The sequence below is a fragment of the Triturus cristatus genome, chromosome 1_2, assembly GCF_964204655.1.
Source record: "Triturus cristatus chromosome 1_2, aTriCri1.1, whole genome shotgun sequence".
NCBI lineage: Eukaryota > Metazoa > Chordata > Amphibia > Caudata > Salamandridae > Triturus > Triturus cristatus.
Genome location: NC_140580.1, coordinates 1,060,502,473 through 1,060,529,083, shown reverse-complemented (window position 1 = coordinate 1,060,529,083; position 26,611 = coordinate 1,060,502,473). Strand labels below are relative to the sequence as shown.

The 26,611-nt window shown below is 46.4% G+C and overlaps 1 protein-coding gene across 3 annotated transcripts in view; it reads right to left on the bottom strand.

Annotated features, from left to right (window-relative positions):
* Positions 1-694: 694 nt before the first annotated feature.
* The window catches only part of WDR5 (WD repeat domain 5), a 166,360-nt gene continuing 140,443 nt past the window's right edge, over positions 695-26,611 (bottom strand). For all 3 annotated transcript variants that reach the window (XM_085612697.1, XM_085612689.1, XM_085612680.1), the window contains exons 14-15: positions 21,997-22,084; positions 695-1,793 (exon numbers count right to left, since the gene is read on the bottom strand). In XM_085612697.1, coding sequence (XP_085468823.1) covers positions 1,693-1,793; positions 21,997-22,084 — 189 coding nt within the window. In that variant the 3' untranslated portion in view covers positions 695-1,692. The remainder of the gene's footprint in view (positions 1,794-21,996; positions 22,085-26,611) is intronic.

Below are 26,611 nucleotides of genomic sequence, written 5' to 3'. Positions count from 1 at the left end.
CCCAAAAGCCAGACACACCTTGTTCAGGCCCACGTTTTCTGCAATCATGAATGGCATGAAGCCTGTCATTTTAGAAGGGGCCAACGTTCCACTGATCACTGGTTAGAATGTTTTAGAAAATGTTGTCATGCTGACAAATGTGGGCGCAAAGTGCTAGATAAGTATCAGAAGCCCCAGAAAGAAAAGCACAGATGTCAGCGTGCAAGGCTGACGCTTATATGCAGCTCCAGTCCATCACTTCAGGGGCAGAAAAAAAGGCCATACTGCCCCATCTAGTAGAACACAGGAGCATTCTAAGGTGAGGAATCTGCAGTTAGTAGTTTCCTTCGGTAAACCCCATTTCTGACACCAAAGTACACTGAAGCACACTTACCCATGCCGCATTACTACACAGAAAAAAAATGAAAGGTAAGGGGCAGCTGTCAAAGGTTTCTACTTCAATAGTGCATTCATATTTAGGCTCATTACGATACAGCCATGGCAGTTTCCACAACCACTCTAGATGACAGCGTATACCATCACACACTCTTCATGCTTTTAAAATAAAGGGAGCTATATGTAGAGTTTAATGTGCTGGACTGCATTATTCAAAAATGTGTTTGTCAAGTAGGAGTCTTGTCCAAGACAGTAAAATAACTTTGCTGAAACTAAAATGAGATAACATTGATGGGTATTTACTACAAGTGCGCACATACACACAAAATCCCACTTTGATTTTATTATGGCTCACGGTTCTGAAGTTTAATGTCACATACTGCTTAATAAGTGACGAAAAACACAAGATACCGCATCTAAAAGACGGAGCCATGCCACTGCAGCAATACATTCCAATACTATCAATATTTAAAATACAAAAAAACAGATTGCCTTTTTTTAACACCAAAATAACTTTACAATGTGTTGCAAATCTTAAAATTGGAAGAGAATGTCTAACAAAGCAGGTATTGTTTAATGTAAAATGTTTTAGGACTGCATCTATTTGCACATACGGCAATAAATGTAAGCAATATACAGACAGGTAAAATGCAGATCTTAACTGGAAGGCAGTTTTGCACTGATTGAAGACTGAAATGACATTATTGGTTTTATTTGGTCACAAAAAGAAAGCAAAAGTAAAAACCGCCAGAACATGGTGTTCAATTGATCTTCATACAAGATCAAACTATGTTGCACAAGTACTCATTTCCTGATATTCCTGGGACTACTCCGATATCACATCATGGTAAACAGTCTTTTTTCAGAGAGTCCATGTCTAATTCCACAGTTGACTTTAGATTCATCCTCACAAACAGGTTCATACCTACACCAAAGGTAAGAGGGTGGTCGACTGTCAATGTAACTGATGCAAGCCATGGGAACTGCATCTGCCGGTTGTGCTTCCATCCAGAGTACAGTAAGCGCACCCACAATAACACCATTTCCTCAAACACTTCTATGGTTTGAGGACTGGGAGGAAGAAAATGAAGGCAGCTCATATCTTCAGGTCGGAGCTTCACCCATTAAGATGTTCTAAAGACTCTCCCAGACGTCCTTCGAAAATTTATTTCATCTTCTCAAGATCAAGATCAAGATCTAATAAATTTCAGATCAAAAGTGCACCTGAAAAACCTTCAGACTTTGTACAACGCGTCCTTTGCACAATAGGCTATCTTCCATCAGTTGCAGTTCTCCAAAAGTAGTTTGTGAACTATTTTAGCAGTCACTTTTCCACAGCTTAATGGTTTTGTCGTTCTCTAGGGCGGCTGATGCAATTATGTTTTCTGTTGGGTGACATGCAGTTGAGATTACAACATCTGCAAAGAAAGAAATTTTTGGTTTGTAATCCGCATTCGATCTTGACTTTTAATACATCCTGTGAAAAACAGTGTTCGAATACTTCATGCACATATATGGTTGTCCACATATATATACCATCCCATAACTGAAATCACCACCCACATAAATATAAACCATCTCAAATTCCACCTACATTCAGTACTCCATTTCTGGTTGCACTCTACAAACACAAATACAAGAAACCGGCCTAGCAAAGGCCATTGGTCTGGGTTTAATGTGATTAATTATTGCACCATAAATAGGCTAAGAATGTCAAATCAAAGATTACAAGTCCATTCTTTCAAAATATTTTCTGGATTCCACTTCTCATGATTGAGTATCCCCGTCTGTTTTTCAGCGTGTTCTCCTCTACTTGGTCCAAGCAGTCGAGTGGCTTGGACCATGTAGAAAGTGGAGTCCAGAAACAATTTGGAAAGGACGGACTGGCTGATTAATGCTTCACTTGTTCCCAAGACATACAACCAATGAGCCCTGAAGAAGTCTTGTGAAGAGACGAAACGCATTGGTGAATTTTTGTGGCTACTTTTGGAGAACTTGTTTTATTATAAGAGGAGAAAGAAGATCTGAATAAAAAGGAACATTTTAAGAAAACTGAAACGGAGTCTATGCATTAAATTTCAAATCAGAGCTTAAGGCGGAATTTGGCGACATAACTGAAAATATTGGTGAAATGTATAGAGTGGGGACGTACTGATGATTTGTTATGAGTATTTGTCTCTCACCTGATGCGATTGGTTTTGTTCTCACCTAATGCCATTTGTTGTTAAGATGTATCTTTCCGCCTCAAATCCAGTGCTTGCATTGAACTACGATGGGCTGCTTTGCCACACAGAAGGGAGCCAGCAGGTGTGGACAGTTGCAGTCTGTTCTTCATACTCTTTGTCCCCTTCGCTCACTATCTCGTCTTGTTCCTCCTTAACTCTAAACTTTCTCATTGGTTGCATGTCTTGAGAACAAGTGAAGCATTCATCAACCAGTCCGTTCTTTCCAAATTGTTTCTGGACTCCACTTTCTACACGGTCCAATTCACTCGACTGCTTTGACCATGTAGATGGGAACACGTTGGAAAACAGACCGGGATACTGAATCAGGAGGAAAGTGTGATCCAGAAAATATTTTTAAAGAATGGACTGGTTGATGAATGCTTCACTTGTTCTCAAGACATACAACCAATGAGCCCTGAAGAAGTCACCAAAACAAAAAGGGGAATGTACTGGCGGACTCTTTAAATCTGTTAAGAATTCCAAGGTGCAGGTAATGTTTTGTGAGAAGTAAGGACTATCAGGACATGCACAGAGAATCAGTAAGTAGATCTTGTTTTTGAAAGGCAGGGTCAGAATATCTTAATTATAGAACAAAGTGTTCATTAACATGATAGGCAAGCTCCTTCTCTAGTTCCCCCGCTAAAATATATAGCACAACAAAATTGCTTAGTGGGGGGATGGGGTGGGGGGGTGTGCGGGGGGGATTGGTGAATACACCTCTCCGACACAGTACCTCATTTGTAGAGACAACCTAAACTGTAGAAGCTTTGAAAAGGCAATTTACTTTCAGTAACCATATTTCTCCTAGGTATTGAATATGCTACTTACCAGTATGCATCTGTTCTTGGCATGTGGGCTGCTGAATTCATATCTGTGCATAGATCGCCGCCTAGTGTTGGGTCCGGATGTTTGCACGTTGTTGTCCTGGAAGAGTCTTCGAAGTATCCTGAGATAGGTGACTCCTCCCCTGGACCACAGTGCGCATGGGCATCCTCTCCATCCTCAGATTGTTTTTCGCCATTGTGGCAGTGATGGAGTAGATATAGAAAGTGATGACCATGCTATACAGTAATTCTGAGAGCTGCAGCTGCTACAGGCGCCGGGGAGGAGGGTGGGCGATATGAATGTCAGCAGCCCTACATGCCAAGAACAGATGCATACTGGTAAGTAGCATATTCAGTTCGAGGCATGTGGGCTGCTGAATTCATATCTGTGCATAGAATACATAGCAGTACCTCCCATTAGCGGCGGCCACCAGTGCCAGCTGCAGCGGTCTGAAAAAGAGTTTTGAGAACAACTGTCCTACAGCTGCCTGCTGTTTTGAGTGTACATCTACACAATAGTGTTTGGTAAATGTATGTATAGTGGACCATGTGGCTGCTCTACATATATTATGTAAAGGAATGTTTCCCAGGAAAGCCATGGAGGCCCCTAACTTACGTGTTGAGTGGGCCCGTGGGGGAATCGTTAATGTGCGTTTAGCCTTTTGATAGCAAATTTGAATACATTTAACGATCCATCTGGCTATACCTGCTTTGGATATTGCGTTGCCTTTGTGTTGTGGGGAAAAGGCGACGAAAAGTTGTTTCGTTTTCCTAATGTTTTTAGTTCTGTCTATATAGTACATGAGGGCTCTTTTGACGTCTAGTGTATGGAGCATCCTTTCAGCGACATTTTGTGGATTCTGAAAGAAAACAGGCAGTTCAATAGTTTGATTCATGTGGAACTGCGATATTACTTTAGGCATGAATTTGGGGTTGGTACGTAGTACGACCCTGTTTGCGTGAACCTGTATGAATGGCTCTTAAATGGTTAGTGCCTGGAGTTCACTAACTCTTCTCAACGAAGTGATTGCTACTAGGAAAGCTACCTTCCAGGTGAGGAATTGAATCTCACATGAGTGGAGAGGTTCGAAGGGTGGACCCATCAGTCGGGTGAGAACCAAGTTGAGTTTCCACTCTGGTGCTGGTGGGTGTCTTGGGGGAATTACTCGTTTAAGTCCCTCCAAGAAGGCTTTGATGGCAGGCACTCTGAATAAAGAGAGGTGCTGCCTGTTTTGGAGATAGTCTGCTATTGCGGTTAAATGGATACGTATTGAGGTGTATGCCAGATTGCATCGGTATAGGTGTAAGAGGTAACAGATTATGTTTTGAGTGGATGCGTCTAGCGGGTTAATGTCATTGTTATTACAATAAATGACAAACCTCTTCCATTTGGCTGCATAGCAAGCTCTGGGAGTGGGTCTCCTAGCTTCCTTAATGATCTCCATACAGTCAGGTGGCAGGTTTAGGTAGCCAAACTCTAGGACTTCAGGAGCCAGATTGCCAGGTTCAGCTGTTGCGGATCTGGGTGCTGAATTTCTCCATGGTTCTGCATTAAAAACGCGGGTTTGATCCGCAGCCTTTGATGCGGCACCACGGAAAGTTCCAGAAAGGTGGTGTACCATGGCTGGCATGCCCATGTTGGAGCAACCAGGATGAGTGTCAGTGAGTGCGGTCGCAGTTTGCGTGCCACTAGTGGTATCAACGGCACTGGGGGAAAAGCGTACGCAAATCTGCCGGACCAGTTCATCCATATCGCATTGCCCTGTGGATGTGGGAACCTGGCGGCAAAGCTTTGGCATTTTGCGTTTTCCCTTGTGGCGAATAGGTCTATCTCTGGATGACCCCACTGCTGGAAGTATGGTTGGAGTACTGATGGGTGTAACTCCCACTCGTGCATCTGGTGGCTGTGTCTGCTGAGCAGATCCGCCATCTGGTTGGCCTTGCCTGGGGGGTGTTCCGCCATGAGGAATATGTTCCTCTGGATGGCCCACTTCCACATGCTCTGAGCCAGATGAGACAACTGTGGAGAGTGTGTTCCTCCCTGCTTCTGTATGTAGTACATGGCAGTCATGTTGTCCGTCCGGATCAACACGACCTTGTTGCACAGGTGTACTTTGAATGCTTTCATAGCCAGGAAGATTGCCATCAGTTCCAGAAGGTTGATGTGCATCTTCTTTTGTTGTGTAGTCCATAGTCCCTGCACTGTGTAATTGACTACATGAGCTCCCCATCCCTGGAGAGACGCGTCCGCCGTCAGTATTATTTGTGGAACAGGCTCTTGGAACGGTCGGCCCTTGCAAAGGTTTTGTGGATTCCACCAATGCAGAGAGTTGTATGCCCGACCGCTCACCAACACTAGGTCTTTTAATTGCCCGTGAGCCTGATTCCATTGACGTGCTAAGCACTCCTGAAGCGGGCGCATATGTAGTCTCGCGTGTGGGACTATGAAAATGCAGGAGGCCATCATGCCTATCAACTGCATGAACACTCGCGCAGGAAGGGAGTGTTTGGGTTTGAACTTGGAAATCAGCATTTGCATGCTGTTGATCCTCACTAAATTTGGCTGAGCTGTGGCTGCCAGAGTGTCTATGGTCGCACCTAGGTACTGTTGTACGTGTGCGGGTTAGGGATGTGATTTCGGGTAATTTAGTGAGAATCCCAGACTGTGAAGAAGGTGAATGGTGCGGGACATGTGGCTGGCACATTGCTGGGCTGACTTTGCCTGAACAAGCCAGTCGTCCAGGTAAGGGTAGACGTGAATGTGTTGCCTTCGTAGATGTGCAGCCACGGTAGCTAAGCACTTTGTGAAAACTCTGGGTGCTGTTGTCACTCCGAAGGGGAGGACTTTGAATTGATAGTGTTGCCCCTGAATGGTGAACCGGAGATATTTTCTGTGTGAGGGGTGTATGGGTATGTGGAAATACGCATCTTTGAGGTCTAGCGTGGCTAGGAAATCTCCCTGTCGGAGGAGCGGGAGAACCTGCTGTAGGGTGAGCATGTGAAAATGCTCTGAAAGAATGTAGTGGTTGAGGGGGTCTCAGGTCTAGGATAGGTCTGAGTAACCCGTCCTTTTTTGGTATTAAGAAGTACAGAGAGTACACCCCTGTTCCCTGCTGGTGTACGGGCACGACCTCTATTGCGCCTTTTTGCAGCATACTTAGCACCTCCTGCTGTAATAATGCTAAGTGCTCTGAGGACATAGGACGGTGCCTTGGCGGTATGGTGGGTGGAGTGGAGGTTCATTCGAGACAGTAACCGTGTTGGATAACATCTTTGATCCACCTGTCCGTGGTGATGGAATCCCACGTGGACAGGAACCGCTGGAGCCTTCCCCCGACAGGTGTTATGTGGGCGGGGGGAAGGGAGAGGGCGTCACTGTTTGTTCTTGGGGGAGGACCTGGTATTGCCGTAACCACGTCCTCTGCCCTTGGTGCTGGAGCCACGATATCCACCTTGGGTGTTTTTATCGTAGGAACTCTGTGTGCCCCCTTTATTGTAGGTTTGCTGTGCCCCCTGTCCTCTACCTGCACCTCTATTTCCGGGGCGACGAAAGGAGCCACTACGAAATGTCTGCGTTTGCAGAGCCCCCATTGACTTCGCAGTGTCCGTGTCTTTCTTTATCTTTTCTAAGGTAGTGTCAACCTCCGGTCCAAATAAGTAGTCGGGGTTGACCGGCTGATTGAGGATGTTATTTTGGACCTCAGGTTTGAATCCGGAGATTCGTAACCAGGCGTGTCGTCGTAGCATGACGCTGGTGTTGATTGCCCTTGCAGCAGTGTCTGCGGCATCCAGTGCACACTTGATGGATGCGTTTGTGAGCAGTTGTCCCTCCCTGATGAGGAGCTCCGCTGCCTCTTTGTACTCGTCTGGCAGGTGTTGGAGTAGGGTCTCTAACGTGTCATAGTGTGAGCGGTCGTAGCGAGCTAGGAGGGCCTGTGTATTGGCGATGCGCCATATGTTTGCTGCCTGGGCTGCAATCCGTTTGCCGGAGGTCTCTAGAACCTTGGACTCTTTGTCCGGGGGAGGAGCATCACCAGTTGTCTGAGAGTGTGCCCGTTTGCGAGCATTGGCAACTACAATGGAGTCCAGAGGCAACTGGCTTCTAATGTACGTGGGGTCCCCAGGTGCGGGTTTGTACTTCTTCTCGATCCTGGGGTTTATTACCCGTGCCCTGGTGGTTTCCTTGAAAATGTCCTTTGCTGGCTTGAGGACACCTTTTAACATGGGCAGAGTCTTTACGGTCCTCTCGGAGGATGCGAAAGTGTCCACCAAGAAATCATCCTCAATAGTGTCTGAGTGGAGTTGCACTCCATGATTGGCTGCAGCACGTTCAATGAGGGCGTTGAATGCAGCAGTGTCCTCTGTGGGGGACGTTTTTGCGCCATAAAGTTGCGTGTCCTGTGTATCCAGAGCGGCACCTGGGTCTACAGGGTCATCCCAGACTTGATCAGGGTCTTGCTGCCCCTCAGGGTCTATGTCCTCGGGGTAGGTGGTGTCGTCACCCATGTAGTCCTCCACTGCATCCGTGTCGGAGTACGTTGGAGAGAATGATGGATCGGTGTAAGAGGTGTGGATGCGTTCATAAATAACTGGTTCCGATTCCGCCGGCATTTTTTGTTTTAGCGGGATCCTGTAAGAGTCCAAAGCTTGCCCTGAAGTGATCTTCCGCTTTCAGAGCATGAGCCTGCCGGTGTCGGCGTCGATGAAGTGGGACGGCGATGTCCCAGTAGTCGAGTGATCTGTAGATGGGGACCTTGTCTGGGTAACGCGGGTTCTGATTTCGAACATTTTCGGCGCCGTGGATGGCGGCAAACCAAAGGTGATGTTGGCTGGTGCCGAAGGTGCCTTCTGAGCCCGTGTCGGTTCGGAGCCCGACGAGGTTTGGAGGGCTGCCTTTTCCCTGATGCGTTGCAAGGACGCTGCCACTTGTCGCACCTGGAACTCCGACGGTTCTTTGGCGCCGAGTGGTTCCGTAGAGGCAGGTGTGGACTTCTTCGAAGTGACCGGGTCATCGAGTCGAGGAGGGGTAGGAGCCGTCGGCGGCATCGATGAGTGTACCGTAGTCGCTGCCTTCGAGGTGGATAGCGATGCAGTGGCTATTTTCACCTTGGTGGTCGGTGCCGATTGCTTCGGTGCCGGGGGCCGAGGCGCTTTGACGGTACCGACGGCTTTTCTTTTTGGGTCGGCGCCGACATCGGCTGCAGCGAGTTCGGCACCGAAGTCCCTTTTGGTGCGGTCGGAGCCGACGGGTTTGGCTGGCGTCGAAGGTGTGGTGGTCCTCGAGCCGACCAGTGTCAGTTTCACTTTCGGTTTCTGTTTAACCGGTGCGATGATTGGTTTCGGTTTCGTGGTAGGGAAACCAGTCTTTTTAGGTAACAATGGCTCTTGCTGTATGTCAGTGGCCGGGCCGGAGGGCGGGGCCGAAGAACTGCGGGATTGGTCTTGGGTAAGGCCCGAAGGCGATACCTCGACCGGAGCCGTCGACTGACACACTGGGATAGCCTCAATTTGTACGGGTAGGCCTTGCTCCTCACCGGAGCTACCTTCTTCGGCCCCTAAGGCCTCATCGTAGTCTCCTACCTCGTCGTCGGCTTCTTCCCTGTGAAAAAGCTCTTCATCGACATCTTCCGATCGGGAACCGTGTTCGGAAGTGGGGCTGGAGGGTATATTTTCCACGCTTTCCACATCTTCGTCCTCGGTGCTGAAGATGTTGGTCGGGGCCGGTGCCGCTTGCTGCGCTTCCAGTCGCGCGGCGCGTCGATTCCGGAGAGTCTTCTTGGATCTGAATCGGGCACAGGCCATGCATTTCGATTCGTCATGATCCGGTGAGAGGCATTTGTTACACACCGGGTGGACTTCGATATGGGGGTATTTGGCGTGGCAAACAGGACACCGCTTGAATGGGGTCCTCGATTCCATCGTCGAAGTTCGGTCGATGGTCGGATTTAATGGATCCGAAAAGTTGTTAAAGCCGTGAAAAACTAGCCTGTAAACTGTTGATACCGATCGGGAACAGTACCGTCGAAAACTAAAGGCATTTTGGCCTGAAAAATAAATTTTCCTAACTGGAGTCAAGATAAGCACATCCGAACCCAATGGCGGAAAAAAACAATCTGAGGATGGAGAGGATGCCCATGCGCACGGTGGTCCAGGGGAGGAGTCACCTATCTCAGGATACTTTGAAGACTCTTCCAGGACAACAACGTGCAAACATCCGGACCAAACACTAGGTGGCGATCTATGCACAGATATGAATTCAGCAGCCCACATGCCTCGAACATAATCTTTCTACATAGTCATCATGTTTCCACACTTCTAGGCTTCATGCTAATCTGGCATACTTCCTTCTCCCCCACCCACAGCAAGGACTCTTGAGCGCCGCAAGATGGTGCCACTCACCTCCCCTGCACGCTATCAGTTTCTAGTATTTTTTCCACTTCATTGAGGCGTGCAAATAGGAACCAAGCAAGCCATGACCAATACAGCACATCTGGAGATCTTTTTAACTGCAAATCAATTCATAGGAGAAGAGGAAGATGGAGAGGGGTCTGCAAGAAGATTATGTATTCACCAGATGGAACTGTGACTAACCCTGTAAGCACCAGTTTGCTTCCAATAGTGCTGTAGATTAACATGCTTTGCATACTCCTTCCATTTAGTGTTGGGTTCGGCCTTACAAGTTGTTTTTCTTCTAAGAAGCTTCGAAGCAACTTAATCTCCACGCAAGATGGAGATTACGAAGCCCGGATGCAGAACGCTACTGTGTTGCTGCGTCAGCAGGCCATCCCATAGAGGCAGCCTGATCGTAGGACAGATGCTCAAGCCCATTTCTGGATAAAACTCGTGTCCAATCCAAAGCCACTAGGATGATTTGGGTCCTGTCAGTCCTGATATTCTTGAGAACACTAAGCACGAGGGGTGATATTGGCAGAAAGGCACGCTCTGGAAACTCTGAAATGCAGAACTGCTGACATTGTGTGTTCTTGGCAGTGGTAAACCGATTGAGCCAAGGTTCTCACCATTCGTGGAAGAGACCTTGCACCACCTCTGGGTGTAGCTGCCATTCGTGATCCACTAGACAACAGCTGAGCTCTTCCAACCTAGAATTCAGTGATCCTGCCAGGAGGTTCACCACAAGAAAAATTGCTTGATGGTTAAGCCATTTCCAGAACCGCAAGACCTCCTGGGCACAGGGTCTGTGACCCCACAGGTCCCTTTTTATTGGGGCTACCACATGGTGGTGATGTCCAGGAGCACCTGTACCAGCCTCCCCATGATGGACAATAGAAGGCTTTCAGTGCCAAGTGGATGGCCCTCAGAGCCATGCTAGACGTGGTTCAGTTTGTATGCCTGATGAAGGGGAGCTTCTGAGGAAGAGTCTGATGTGACTTCAGCATGTAGATAGTGAACCTCAAAAAAGACAGGAGGTTCACCGAAGTCTGGGAGGGGTTGAAGACAGCCTGGGGTGAGCCCACCTTCACCAACCAGGTAGGGGGAAGACTAACACCTCTGACCGCCGAAGGTGTGCTGCCACCACCATCCCATTGTGAACACCAGAGGGGCGCTGCAAAGGAGAGCACAGCAAACTGACAATCCTCCTCTCCCACCACGAACCGCAGGTATAGCTGGTGGGACAGCAGGATAGGAATATAGAAATAGACATCCTGCAGATTCAACACTACCATCCAGTCTCCAAAGTTGAGGGCAGACAAGACCTGGGCCAGGGTAAGCATTTTCAACTTCTCCTTGGAGGTAGGCACTGACAGCACAGATCTTGAATGGTTGTATGACGGAACGACGCAGATAAAAACATTGCATGCCTTTACAACACATTTTTCACCTCGCATTTATTTTAGCACGCATATGCTTTTTACCTCGCATGCATTACCATGCATTATTAGTATAACTAAGGTAAGTATTAGTAAGGTAAGGAAAATGCTACTTACCCAGTATGCATCTGTTCTTGGCACATACAGCTGTAGATTCATATGCTTTAGCATAGATCGCCATCTGGCATTGGGTCCGGATGTATGCACTTTGTTTTTGTTTGAAGAAGTCTTTTAGTCACGAGGTAGGTGACTCCTCCTTTTGGTGATAGTGCGCATGGGCATCGCCTCCATCCCCAGATTGTTTTTATTGTAAGGGCGATGGAGTTCGTAAGAGTAGAAAGAGATATCCATGTATATTGTATTTAAGTAAGATGAGACTGCAACAGACAAAGGTACCCGGGGAGGCAGGCGGGCGCTTATGAATCTACAGCTGTATATGCCAAGAACAGATGCATACTGGGTAAGTAGTATTTTCCGTTCGAGGCATACGAGCTGTAATCGTATGCTTTAGCATAGACTACACAGCAGTTATCTCCCAAGCGGTGGCTGACCTGTGTCTGTGGTTTGAAATAGTGTTCTTAAAACGGTCTGACCCACACTAGCTTGTTGTTTCGCCAACACATTTACACAATAGTGCTTTGTGAATGTGTGTGGCATAGACCATGTTAACTTTGCAGATGTCATCCAAGGGGATGTTCCCTAAGAATGCCATAGAAGCTCCTAGTTTGCATGTAGAGTGCGCCCTAGGGGGAACTGTTAATGTGCGCTTAGCTTTAATAGAACATATTTGGATGCATTTAACGATCCACCGTGCAACACCTGCTTCTGATATGGGATTGCCTTTATGCGGTGGTCAAAAAGCAACAAAGTCGATTTGTTTTTTGAAAAGATTTAGTTCTTTCAATGTAATATAGTATTGCTCTTTTCACATCTAATGTGTGAAGAGCACGTTCTGCCACCGAGTCTGGTTGAGGGAAAAATACGGGTAGTTCAACAGACTGGTTGAGATGAAAGGCAGAAGTGACTTTGGGATTAGTCCCAAGAACCACTATTTTGATGAATATGTAAAAAATGGTTCTTGTATAGTTAGTGCCTGGAGCTCACCAACTCTTGTGAGAGATGTGATGGCTATAAGAAAGGCTACTTTCCAAGTGAGAAATTGTAGCTCACATTTGTGCAGAGGTTCAAATGGTGGGCCCATGAGTCTTGTAAGGACTATATTAAGATTCCACATTGGAGAAGGTGGAAATCTAAGAGGGATGATTCTTTTAAGTCCTTCCATAAATGCCTTGATAGCGGGCACGCAAAACAAAGACTGTTTTGTAGTTAAGCGGCCATTGCAGCAAGATGTAACTGCATGGAAGTATAGGCTAAATTACAACGCTGTAGGTGTAATAGGTAGCAAATGATGTTTTGGATTGAAACATCTAGTGGACTGATTGGATTGTTTGTGCAGTAAATTACAATAGATTCCACATTGCAGCGCAGCATGCTCTAGTGATAGGGCCTCTAGCCTCTTTAATGACGTTCATGCAGTCTGGCGGAAGATTAAGGTAGTCAAACTCTATGATTTCAGGTGCCAGATCGCAAGGTTGAGTAGACTGGGATTTGGATGTCTTCTCTCTCCATGGTTCTGAGTGAGAAGCTTGGGTGATAGGTGCTGTTTTTGGTGAGGAACTACTGATAGTTCTAATAGGGTTGTGAACCAGGGTTGTCGAGCCCATGTGTGAGCAACTAGTATCATTGTGAGGGACTGTTGCTTGAGCTTCCGAACCACTAATGAAATTAGAGGGAGAGGTGAAAAAGCGTAAGCAAATCTGCCTGACCATTTCATCCATAGCGCATTGCCTTTGGATGATGGGGTGTGGATACCTGGCCGCAAAGTTTGGGCGTTTTGCATTGAAGTGTGTTGCAAACAGATCTATTTTTGGATAGCCCCAAAATTTGAAAGAATGGGACCAGAACTTGAGGATGTAGTTCCCATTCGTGGATCTGTTTTTAACGATTGAGCATATCTGCAATTTGGTTGTTTATTCCTGGGAGGTGTTCCGCAAGGAGATATATCTTTTGAGGTATGGTCCATCTCCATATGCTTTGAGCTAGACGTGAAAGCTGTAGAGTATGCCCCTCCCAGTTTTTGTATGTAGTATATTGCTGTCATATTGTCTGTACGGACTAAGACAGCTTTGCCTACTAGATGCAGTTGAAAAGCTTTCAATGCCAGGAAAATTGCTATTAGCTCTAGGTAGTTTATGTGAAATTGTTTCTGTTGTAGGGTCCATGTGCCCTGAACAGTGTGTTTTTGAAGATGAGCTCTCCAACCACTGAGTGATGCATTCGCTGTTAAGACTATCTGTGGAACTGGGTCGAGGAATGGCCACCCTTTGGACAGGTTTTGTGTATTCCATCACTGCAGAGAGCGATGGGTGCAGCCATCTACCAACACCAGATCTGTTAGCTGACCTTGAGCCAGGTTTCACTGACGTGCCAAGCATTCCTGTAGGGGACGCATTTGAAGTCTTGAGTAAGGGCCGATTAGAATGCTAGAAGCCATCATGCCGATCAATTGCATGAACAATCGGGCTGGTAGTGAGTGTTGGGGCTGAAATTGTAATATTAGATTTCGCATGTTGCGTATCCTGACTGGGTTGGGGTATGCTAGAGCTTTGCAAGTGTCTATTGTAGTTCCTAGAAACGCTTGTGTGTTTAACAGCTGAACGTGAGACTAGGTGAGGTTTACTGTGAATCCCAAGTCGTGAGGCAGTTGTACTGTCTTGTGAGTGTGGAGTATGGAGCTGCATTGTGATTTGGCTTTCATTAGCTAGTTGTCCAGGTAAGGGAAGACCTGAATGTGCGGTCTTCTTAAATGAGCTGCGACTACTGCAAGGCACTCGGTGAATACTCTCGGTGCCGTAGTTACCCCAAAGGGGAGAACTTTGAATTGATAATGAGGTCTGTCCACCACGAACCTGAGATTTTCTGTGAGCTGGGTGGTTGGGAATTTGGAAGTCGGTGTCCTTTAAATCCAGAGTGGATAGAAAGTCGCCTTGCTGAAGCAATTGGAGCACCTGTTGGATGGTGACCATGTGGAAGTGGTTTGACAATGTAAAGATTTAGCTGTCTGAGGTCTAGTTTAGGCCTTAGAGAGTCATCCTTTTTTGGAATTAGAAAGTACAGGGAGTACACTCCTGTTCCCTGATTATGGAACGGGTCTGGTTCGATCGCATGTTTTTATAAGAGAAAGAGAACCTCTTGTTTCAGGATTGTGAGATGTTCTGTTGACATTACGCGTTGCTTTGGAAGAATATTTGGGGGGAGTGCTGGTAAGTTCCAGATAGTAACCATATTGGATAATTTGTCTTACCCACTTGTCTGAGGTGATGGAATTCCAGACAGGTAGAACTGTGGGAGACGTCCCCCAACAGGGGTGGGATGATCAGGTGGTAACGGAGGGAAGTCACTGCTTAGTGGCAGGGGAAGTGCGGGTGGAGTTACCTCTGCTTCTTCCCTTGTTATTTCCTCTGTAGTTTCCTCAATTATAGCCTCTGGGGGAGTTAGAGTGGTTGTTACCTTTATACGAGGAGGAGGGATTTTCTGATGACACTGTTTTTGAGCCACCCCTATAAAAGGAGCGGCGAAAGGAACCCTGGTTAGAAGGCAATTGTAAGGCCCCCATGGACTTTGCTGTTTCGGTGTCTCTTCATTTTCTTTAATGAAGTATCTACTGATGGCCAGAAAAGATGCTCTTTATCAAAGGGCAGAATAAGTATGGAGGATTGTACTTCCTGCTTGAATCCAGAGATTCGAAGCCAAGCATGCCTGCGTAAGAGTATGCAGGTGTTGATGGCATGAGATGCTATGTCTGCTGCATCAAGTGCACATTTTATGGAAATGTTGGTGATGAGCTTCCCTTCTGGATGAGGTTGTTGGCTTTAGTTTTATACTCATCCGGCAGATGTTGCATGAGTTTTTCCAACTCGTCATAGGGAGCCCTATCATAGCATGCTAACAGAGCTTGAGCATTGGCAATACGCCAATGGTTAGCCGCCTGGGAAGCCACTCTTTTGCCCGAGGCATCAATAATTTGACTCCTTATCAGGAGGCGGGGCGTCGCCTGTGGTTTGAGAATTAGCTCTCTTACGGGCGTTAGTTACAAGAGAGTCTAAAGGTAACTGGCCTTTTATATATGCCGGGTCTGTAGGGGTGGGTTTGTATTTTTTATCCACTCTGCGTGTTAATATTCTGGCTCTAACCGGGTCTTTGAATACTTAGTGTGTTTTAGTAAGCCCTTGTGCATTGGTAAGGTGTTAGTAGACCTTTGTGAATGTGTGAATGTCTCCACAAGGAAATCCTCTTCTAGAGGGTCGGAGTGTAGTTCCACCCCATGTTATTGAGCAGCCCTGTTAATAAGCTGCGCAAAACCGATTTTATCATCAGGTGGGGAGAGTCTGGAGGGATACAGGTCAGGATCGTTATCCTGGTCTGAATCTTTATCATAATTGTCCCAGGGATCAGCGTCCTGTGGTATGTCATGTGGCACATAATGGTCCTCATCCCAATCCCTATCTCCATCCCCATCCCCATCCCCATCGTCCTCTGTGTCAGGTGGTGGTAAATTTGATGGTGTAATGATCAAATTTGGGTAAGGAGGAGAAGAGGGAGGTATGTAAGGGGAGAAGAGTTAGTACCCATGTCCTTTTTCAGAGGTGTAGGATGATCCTCTGAGATCCAGCTTCTGTTTTTTAGGAAGAATGACCTAGAGGTGTACAGTTTTAGGTTCAACGCGGAGTCTCTTTTGTTTGGGATCCAAAGGTTGCTGTTCGGGTAGAGGTTCTTTGGATGGAGTTGATTTAGGTTGAGGATCTTTGGGCACTGAGTGTTTTGAGTCAGAGTGCTTTTTAGCAGGTTTCGGCTCCGATTCTTTAGGTGTGGATTTCGGCTCCGAGGTTTTGGGTTTGGATTTCGGCTCTGAAGCTTTAGACTTGAAGGCTCTCGGCTACAGGTCTTTGAGTTTGGCAGGCTTCGGCTCCGAGGAATTCGGCGAAGGTGTTCTCAGTGCCGGTGTCATGGAGACTGGCATAGCCTTGTGTTTCGGTGCCGAAGGTGTTGGTTCGCAACCAGAATGAGGCTAGCTCGAGCCTGAAGGCTTGTATTTGTTTCATAGCCAAGCCCGAGGGTGGGGCGTCTGAAACTTTCTCGGTGCCGACCTGAGCCCGAGGGCGAAGGGGATAATGGAGCCGCAGGTTGAAAATGTCTGGTATGGAGCCGCTGCCGCGGTGCATCTCGTGGTGTCGAGCCCGACAGAAACAAATGGTGTTCTTCGATTGGAATGATCGACACGCCTCGCAGTCCTTTTCGTCGTGTTACGGGGATAGGCCAAGGTAGCAGACCTCGTGCAAGTCGGTGCGTGGAAATTTAGCACGACACCCGGGACATAACTTGGATGGAGTCCGTTCCATCGACTGCTGGAGTGATCGGCACGGGTAGGCCCGATGGCCCACCATGAATTTCCCGATCGAAGGTTTTCAGATTTTAGACGATGCATGTCGAATGGAAACCGCGATCGATAGACAATACCGTAGAGGGTAGAGGATTGCGCGACAAACTGGTTCGAAAACGATACCGAACTGGAGCGCAGCAATACACATCCGAACCAGATAGCGGAAAAAAACAATCAGGGGATGGAGCCGATGGCAATGTGCACCATCACTGAAAGGAGGAGTCACCTACCTTATGAGCGTGTGGGTAGCTTTCTAAACCCCGTACAAGAGGTCTCGTGCAGTGCTCCGCACTGCAACGCTAGGCGCGAGACCTAAAAAACAGTCTGTGAGAAGCAGAGTTTCTGTTGCCGGTCCCCCTCCCCCCACTTTTTGCCAGACTACTGATGCACTTTTGACTTTGTGCCCTGGGTCCCTGCCAATCAGGTTCCCAGGGCCTGTGTTGTTCCTCCCAAAACTGCACCAAAACCCAATTGGCATTTCCAACCACAGGTCAGCCCCTGGCAAATGGTACCACAGGTACCCAAGGCACTGTGACCAGGGAAGACCTCTAAGGGCTGCAGCACTTATTGTGCCACCCTTAGAGGCCCTGTACCTTTACACACATACTGCCATTGCAGGCTGCGTGTTTTGGTGCAAAACAGAGTGAAGAGTCGACATGGCACCCATCCCTGGGTGCCATGCCTACAACCCACTGCCCTGGCATAGATCAGTCTCCCCTCTAGCTGGGTGCCCTATACCACTGATGAGGGTACAGGTAAATGAGCCATGTACCCCTACAGTGTCCAAGTCCATTCTTAGACATTGTAAGTGCAGTGCTGTCGTTAAGAGTATATGGTGCTGGGAGTTTGTCATTATGAACTCCACAGTACCATAAGGACTTCACTGAGAAGTTTGGCATCAAACTTCTCAGCACTCAAACTCACACTGATGCCAGTGAAGGATTTAATGAAAAATGCACACAGATAGCATCTTAGAGATGCCCCCTGAAAAGCGACCAGCCTCTGGTGGGTTCCCTGACTGGTACACAACAGCCTGCCACCATGAGACATGTTTCTGGAACTCTAGGGTGGAAGCCTTCGCTCCCTGAGCACAGAAACAAAGCCTTTCCTGGGCGGAGGTGTTCACACCACCCCAGGCCAGGAGCTTCAAAGGCCTGGCAGCCTTTGTAATGCGACCCCCCCACCACAGCCTCTCCTGCGGTCAGGAGCAGGCTCCCTTCCTGTCTCCCCTCCTTTTTGGTGGAAAGACAGGCCGGACGTAGGTGCACCATGGGTTCTTTTCTCCAGTGCGCAGGGCTGCCGGATGCAGGGGTGTCTTTTGAGGTCAGATTTCACCTTACCGGGCCACTCGTGGTTGGGGTGGGAGTGGGGTCTTCGCGCACAGGCTGCAGGTGACGTCGAGGAGTCCTGGAGGAGTCAACCGATGGTTGACTGACACTGGAGCCTGGGGGACCTTGCTGGGACCGGTGGGCCACTAACTCGTGTCGTAGGCGACGGGTGCAGTGGTGGTTCCAGGCATCGGGTTTCTTTGTCCTCAGCAGGCTCAGTCTGTCCTGGGAGTTTCTTTTAAACAGAGCTGCTGTTCACAGAAGATCCGGTCTTTGTTGAAGGCTGTCAGTCCTCCCAGTGTTCTGGAGGTCGCTGGCTGCAGGACAAGGCGACTTGGCGCATGATCTCTGGAAACTGCTGACAGACCGGTAGGGCTGGGGCCAAGTCAGTTCTTCTCTGCAACAACCTCTGTTGGGCGTCTTCTTTCGTCGTCCTTCGTAGGTTGCAGGAATCTGTCTTCTTGAGGTCAGTAGCCAACAGGCTACTGACCTTAGGGTGACTACACCCTTGGTGTGCTCACCCCAAATGGGGGAGTGGACACAATCCCTAATCCTGATTGGGGAGTGCCTGCCATCTGCAAGATGGCAGACACTTGAGTGAGCTTCACCTCGCCTCCCGCACCCGAGGGGTGGGGTTGGCAGAGGTGGGCACACCACCTGGGCTGGCTAATTTTTCCCGCCTGTCTTTCCGCCGAAAAAGAGGGGAGACAGGAAGGGGGCCTGCTACTGATAGTAGGAGAGGCTGGTGGGGGGGGGGGGGGGGTGTCGCATTACCAAGGCGGCAAGGCATTTGAAGCTCCCATGCCACAGATGGATCTTCCTGGCCTGAAGGCTTTGTTTCTGGGCTCAGGGAGCGAAGACTCCCACCCCAGGATTCCCGAAACGTGTCTTGTGGTGGCAGGCTGGTGTGTACCAGTCAGGGAACCGACCAGAGGCTGATTGTTTGTCAGGGGGCATCTCTAAGATGCCCTCTGAGTGCATTTTGCATTAAATCCCACACTGGCATCAGTGTGGGTTTAATGTGCTGAGAAGTTTGATACCAAACTTCCCAGTTTTCAGTAAAGCCATAATGGTGCTGTGGAGTTCATAATGACAAACTCCCAGCACCATATACTCTTAATGGAATTACTGCACTTGCAATGTCTAAGGCTTGGTCTAGACACTGTAGGGGTATAGGGCTCATGCACCTTTATATAGTCACAGTAAGGACTAATGAAAAACTTTTTTCAATGCCTGAAGGGTAGAGAGGATTCAGAGTTAGAGTAACTCCTCCTTATTATAATCAGTTAGCCACTTTAAATTACTCTAACAGACCAACAGTGATCAATATGGATGCACTATAGTGGGAAAAATGTGAAGAACTTATGTGAGGTAATCTTTCTTTCTTCACCAAAAGGTGAGGAAGGAAAAGCTTCCTTTTTGTTTAGTTACCCTCACACACCCTAGTGGTGTCATGCTTCATCATCGGGTCACCCCGACGCCTATAAGTCGGGGTGGGCTCAACCACAGTATTGGGAGCTCTTAGAAGAAGTGTATGACCTGGGGGGCTAAAAGATTAAGACACCTCAGACAGATCCCCGGTATCCCTTTATTTTTGGGTCTGTCTGGGTTAATAAAAAAGAATATTGGGTCCTATTGGAAGTCTTATGGTCCTAAGACCCTAGTGCCAACATGTTTGTCCATTGATGGCCGTAAAGGTCCAGGACTTTCTTCAGGGCAAAGTAGGCCTCCTAGGGGACAGGAAAATGGGGGTTCCCTATCCTGTGCGTAGTGCAAGGGCAGAGTAGCTGCTCCATGTGTTAGTGATTGATCATTTATCAATCATGTGTCATCCTCCATCAAAGTCTTGAAGGGTTTCTATGTCTCGAGGAACCGTAATGCATCTAGGTGTAGCTCTATAGACAAACCTTCGTCAAGGGAACCCCCATTTTCCTGTCCCCTAGGGAGGCCTACTTTGTCCTGAAGAAAGTCCTGGACCTTTACGGCCATCAATGGACTGAAACATGTTGGTACTAGGGTCTTAGGACCAGAAGACTTCCAATAAGACCCAATATTCTTTTTTATTAACCCAGACAGACCCAAAAATAAAGGGATACCGGGGATCTGTCGGAGGTGTTTTAATCTTTTAGCCCCCCAGTTCATACACTTCTTCTAAGAGCTCCCAATACTGTGGTTGAGCCCACCCCGACTTCTAGGCGTCGGGGTGACCCGATGATGAAGCATGACACCACTAGGGTGTGTGAGGGTAACTAAACAAAAAGGAAGCTTTTCCTTGCTCACCTTTTGGTGAAGAAAGAAAGATTACCTCACATAAGTTCTTCTCATGCACCTTTACCCTCGGAGCAATGGGTGCAGTGGTGTCTTCTGGCGTCGGACTTCAGCAGTCACAAAGTCCTCACAGGTGTCTTTAGATGCCTGCAGGATGCAGAGAAGCAGGGCCGCTACTTCTCGGGAGTGCTTGGTTCCTGGGTGAAGTACTGGCAGGTCTCCCGGGCTCTGAGGACTCCGCAGCAGCAGGACAACTCGTCTTTTGGTGCAACTATCGAAGTCAGCAGGCAGGCCAGCAGGGTTGGTGCCAAGTCTTCTGTTCTTGCTGTGCAACTCATCACGCAGGTCGTCTTTCAGGTCGGCAGGATCTGATTTTCTGGTGCCAGTGACTCTACACTCCACTAATGCCCCTAAATTCAGTATTTAGTAAAGAGGGTGGCCAATGGGCTACTGACCCCTGGGGTCACTAAGCCCCCTATAAGACAACTTCCTGTGGGAAGAGGGCATAACCCTGACTCAGTTCTTAAGTGTGCCAACCCAAAGATGGCCACTTCTGAAAAGTTGTACCCACATCAGGTTAGGGCACCTTAGGGGTGGTAATAGTTTAGGGGTGGGCACGCCTTATCGACTAGCTAAAATTTCCTGCCTGTCAATGTGCCAAAGGGGTGGGGTGGTTCGGCGGCTTCTCCTATGAGGGGAGTCCAATTTGCATTTCAAAGGCGGAAGCTTATTTGAAGCTTGCAGGCCTAGGAGTTCTAGTAGGTCATCCTGAGGGAGGGGGTGTGGACACCCTCTTCCCATGCATGATTTGTTTCTGACCTCCTGAGAGCAAAGGCCTTCACCCTGGGAGGTCAGAAATCTGTCTCTGGTGCCAGAAGTCAGCCAACACACCAGAGGCTGGCAGGTTTTCATGAGGCACCTCTAAGGTGCCCTCTTGGTGCATGTATTAATAAAGCCAACACTGGAATCAGTGTGGGTTTATTAACATGAGAGGTTTGATACCAAACATCCCTGTTTTCAGTGAAGCCATCATGTAGTTGGGGAACTCGTTTTCACTAGTGTCCAGCACATGTTCTATAAGGGGTCCCCTGATCATTTGCACTGGCAGTAATGGAACTGACCAGCACAGGTGCATATCTGCTCATGCAAGGATAGCCCTCACATGTAATATTACGCACCTTGCCTAAGTGCTGTAAGGCCTGCTGTGGGGTGACTTACAATACTACATGCAGTGTTAGGGGACAGGGCACACAGGGATGTGTGTCATGTTAAGTTTTCTCTTTTGTCTGCACCAAAACACGCAGTCTGCAGTGGCAGTCTTGCGTGTGTTTGGTGAGGGGTCCTTGACGGTGGTACAATTTGTTCTGCAGTCCAAGGGGAGACCCTCTTTAGTACCTCAGGCGCTAGGTATCAGAGGTACCATTTACTAGGGACTTAGAGGTGCTAAAGGTATTGCCAATTGGGGAAACCATAATATAGTTTTGGGGAAAGAGATCTGACACTGGGGACCTGATTAGCAGGAACCTAGTACACTTCCAGAAGAAATCACATCATGTACCAGGCATGTCAAAAAGGGTCAGGCACTTTCCTACATAGGTCTACTACATACCATAAGTATTACTACATGGTTCAACACCATGTGCTTACCTGTATGCCCCTGTAGCTTCTGTACAATTTCCTTAGTCTGGAGGTTCCAGATGTAAACCAAGTTGTCTTCTGAACCAGAAACAATCCACTGTGGAGAGATGGGAGGAAAGAAATACTACATATTAAAACAAGCTTAGCTTATATAGACAAACAAAATAAACTCACAGTGAATCTATACAAATTAAAAAAGACTGACAATGTAAAATAATCAGCCCAAGTCAACAAAAGAAAAGCGTAACAATATCATAGGTTTGTACCAGTGCATCAAAAATGGGGGAGGGGAGGGGGTGGGGGAGGGGATTCGAATGTTTTTATAGTAACAGTCATTTGTATTTGGAACACCTCTTATTCCCCTCATCAGCCAGTATACAGAAAAAGGTTAATTAGTGCTTCCAATATGTGAATCTTGCTTAAGTGATAAACCACCTGTCCTCCTGCCAGTAAGAGCACAGGTAATGAGATTTCCCTTCTGCATCACACGATCTTCAATGACCCAGTCAAGTATCACTTAATTAAACAGACTGCATAAAAGTCTGACCCTCCTGCTACATGCTGAGGATTCTAAATCCAGGCACTGTTACAAAGATGTGGGTTAATTGCCAAGTGGATGCTATGCAATTCTGAGATGGGAAGATTGCTCAGTTTAATCACACTGGCAGTTCCTCCACTTGTGGAATGCAATCACTTTTTTCCTTTAACAGAAGTATACAACATGCTATCCGCATCATTACGGATGGTAAACAAGAAGTTGTTTGAACTGTTTTAACATCCTTTTTTCCCAAATAATATTTACCCCACTTCTAACATGCAAATTAAACTTGGCACTAGAAAGAATTGCTATTAAACGAAAGTAAGCTGATATATTTGGAAATCAGAAACCACTTTCGGCAGGAACAACAATGGAGTTCTCCAGACTACCCTACTGAAGTTAAACCACGTTCAAGTAGACTGCTTGGATCATGCCTATTTGATAAGTACTTTAGCTATAAGCAGTAATAGCTTCACAGTGTACCTCAATAGATAATTGTAGGTTAAATCTTCACTGTATGTTAAAAGATGTAACATTACCGCTTTCTCCCAGCAAATGGTAGGATTTGTGCAAGAACCATATGTTGAGTCTTGCCCTTTTAAAAATGCTGTACACAGTTTGGAGCATGTGTTTTTCTTTAAGTATGTGCATATAGTTTTGAAGCAAATTTAGATGGCCAGACCATACGACTTCAGGAGACAAGCTTAGCGATTGGGGAATCCTGTCCTCTGGTCCAGCTAGGTGATCGGACGTGTATTGCAAACTCCTCTCTGCAGTCTAACATTTGAAGGAATTCTATGAACCACAACTACAGATGTCATTCCAGTTCAATTAATAATCACCCTAGTCTCTGAAATCTTCAACATATTGAAGACTTCGGATGGTAGAAGTAGTGCCAGGGTGGCATTCATCGGACTTTACTGATTACAAGTAGACTGTCCAGGTCTGCCAATTTCAGATGTTCGACTAAGAGTCTTGTTGTATATCTTGTTGTGGAGAAGTGTGGCTCAATGATTAGAGCGGCAGACCCTGATGCAGAGGTCTAGCCCGGGACCAGGGTTCAATTCCCCGCCTCGGCGGGTCTTGGGCTCAAAAATTCCACAGTCCCACTCTGCAACTCTGGGCAATAGCTTGCTTAATCTCCACAACGGCCCCCACAAAGCTAAGGATGCCTGGCCTCCACATTAGGGGTGCCCAGGAGTGGACGAGTCACAGGGAAAGCCAGGATGGGTTCCACAGCGGTATTCGTACAAGCACCTTGAGACCCTTGCGGGTGAGTAGTGCGCTATACAAGTATCAAATTTACATTTATCTGCTACCCACACCTCAAACTGCTTCAATGCCCTCAAGGTGAGCGGGGATCCTGGAGGTCCATTCTATAGCTTTAAAACTCTCAACTAGCAAACAAATGTCAGTGGAACTATTTTCCTCCTTCCTTATTTGTGACTAGGCATGATCTCCACTAGACCCCTCTGTGCTATTTAAGTCTGTGCTGCTTTTTAAAGAAGACACTGCATTTGTTTTTTCTTTCCAGTATGACAGAAGTAAGTCTGTCTCCGCTGGCATCTGTCTATGACCCATGGATACATTTTACTTAAACATTTTCTCAAATTAATAGCCCTGGCAAACAGAAGAAAAGCTTATTAGGTTCATAGGTATGTTAACATGAAAACCTTCCAATTCCCAATTTTGGGCTACGGATATGGAGTTTTTTTTTTATTTGGAATACCACGTATTTCTCTCATTATCCAATACCTAAGGAAAAGGTCAGTTAGTTCCTCCAATAGGTGAATCAACAAGATCGCGCGATCAAGAATAAGATTCATAGTTCCCATTATCATTAGCCACAATAAAGCATTTACACAAAGATCTTAATTTAGTCACAATTCAAGATTAAACAAAACATGGAAACAAAGTTGCCGTTCAGCATGAAAACCACAATGGTTTCTCCCCCCCCCCCCCCCTGCAAACTAACAACAAATAAGATCTACTGATATGGACTTTCAACCCAAAAAACCTTACACAAATCAAAAAACTAAATCAGAAATATAAAGAGTAGAGGAGGTGAAGGAAACTTCAATATGGACTATCAGACCCACACAGAGCCAGAGAAATAATCCTAATGCACATTGAGTGGTATCTTCAAAACGTTCGAGATATTAATAAGAGGGATTATACAGAATGTCAGATCCAAAATTTGAACTACAAAGTTATATTCAAAAGTTTCCGTCCAATGCGTTCATCAATGGCTTACTTACGAACATTAAAGATTTTTGGGTGGATACCGATGAATCAACACCTGTAATACACACTTTTCACAAACAGAATCCTCTTGTGAGACACCTAGTTTTTTTGGTTGATTCGGTTTTGTGTTATTGCCAATTTACGTTGATAGAAATGCATTGGAATGGCTCCTATAAAAGACTACTATACCTAGGGCACTGCAGAATTTTTAAAGAAAAGAACAGACACTCAAGATAGACTTCACAGAACTTAGAACATTAACTAGCTTTTTCTGATCCTGAAAACCTGTATGGTAAAATCCAACACAAAGGCTTGCGAACAATAAAAGCTGTAATTTGAGCAGATTTTTTTTTTTGGACACAACTTATGCCCTGATTAAATGAATGCATTTCAGGCTTTATCCTAATAATCTGTTACAGAGAAACTCTTTTATAAAATATATATGCACTTAGATGACGAATAAAGACATCTTTTGGCAATACACTTACACATTTAATCAATCAAACCTAAATCAAACCTAAATACTGCAATATAACCAGATATAAACAATTGTTTGAGAAATTCATAACGTGAAAAAATAGAGTGGACATTACACATTAATGTTTTATTAGACAATGAAGAAAAAAAAAAAGACCGGAAGTAATGTACTTTTCTTAATGCAAGAATCAAACGGGATCATAAAGATTATTCTAAACATTAGACTGTGTAAAATAATCTACTATTCACCAGAATTCAAAGAGACAAATATGATCACACAGAGTATGTGAGAAATACAAAAAGAGCAGATTATGAAACTGCAACGAACCAAAAAATCTTTTCAAATCCACAGCTAGGAACTTGTCCATGTTTACTTTGCATAAATTGCAATTATATACACTTAAGGGTCTGTGTAAGCTCTGGCATGTAGCGGTCTCCTTCTGAGCTACATTGTTGATCACTAAATGAAGTGTGTGTGTGTGCGTGTGTGTCTCTGGGAGAGGGTTTAAGGTTCAGAGCACGGGACAAACCACATCCAGCCCATTAACCAACTTCTTTATGTAACAGAAATTATAGTGGGGTAGTAAGTGAAGCTCCAATTGAAAATCAATTAAAAAGGTCACCAGAATACAGAAATGGTGAGTGAATTGTGAAATACTAAAGTGGTAAAACTGTCCCCAGCATTTAGTATCCTGCTCACAGGAGGCAAAAACAACAAACTTCCAAGACAAAGCTAGTTGGAGACTGTGGTGGCGCTATCTGGGTTTAATCAGGAGCATTCACAGCTTGTAAAAGATGCTACCTATGAAGCCTCGTTTATCATCTTTTCTGATGAGCTTTCCTTTTACTAATGGATTACTATTGTTGATATCAGCAGTCTGATTCCAATGTAAGGTTTTTTTTATTTTCAATTTGTTTTACTGCTATTTTAATGCACCGACATAAGGATGCTAAAGAACGCCGTATACCCAAGGAGAAAGGTGATGAAAGATTACAAAGGAGGTGAACAAATCACTCAAGTCCAAACACATAGTGAAAGAGATAGGTCTACAATTTGAGAAAATGACCACATGTCCTGATTCTTGGTGGAGAGGCAGTAGAAAGCTGCCTTTAGGATGCAGAAAACTGCACCCTTTTATCTGCAGAAATGCAGATGGTGGAAGGAGGCCAAACTTAGCCTTCTGATTGGATGGTTTTGTGACTACTTTTGAAGAACAATCCGGTGATGTGGTATCAAGATACAGCCAGTTTCGCCCCCACTATCAGAAGATGCCCTGCGCCACCTTAGGGTGCATCTGCCATATGTTATCCTTCAGGCGCTGCTGACTGAGGTAATTTTTTCCTGGCAGTTCAATATCCTGCCAA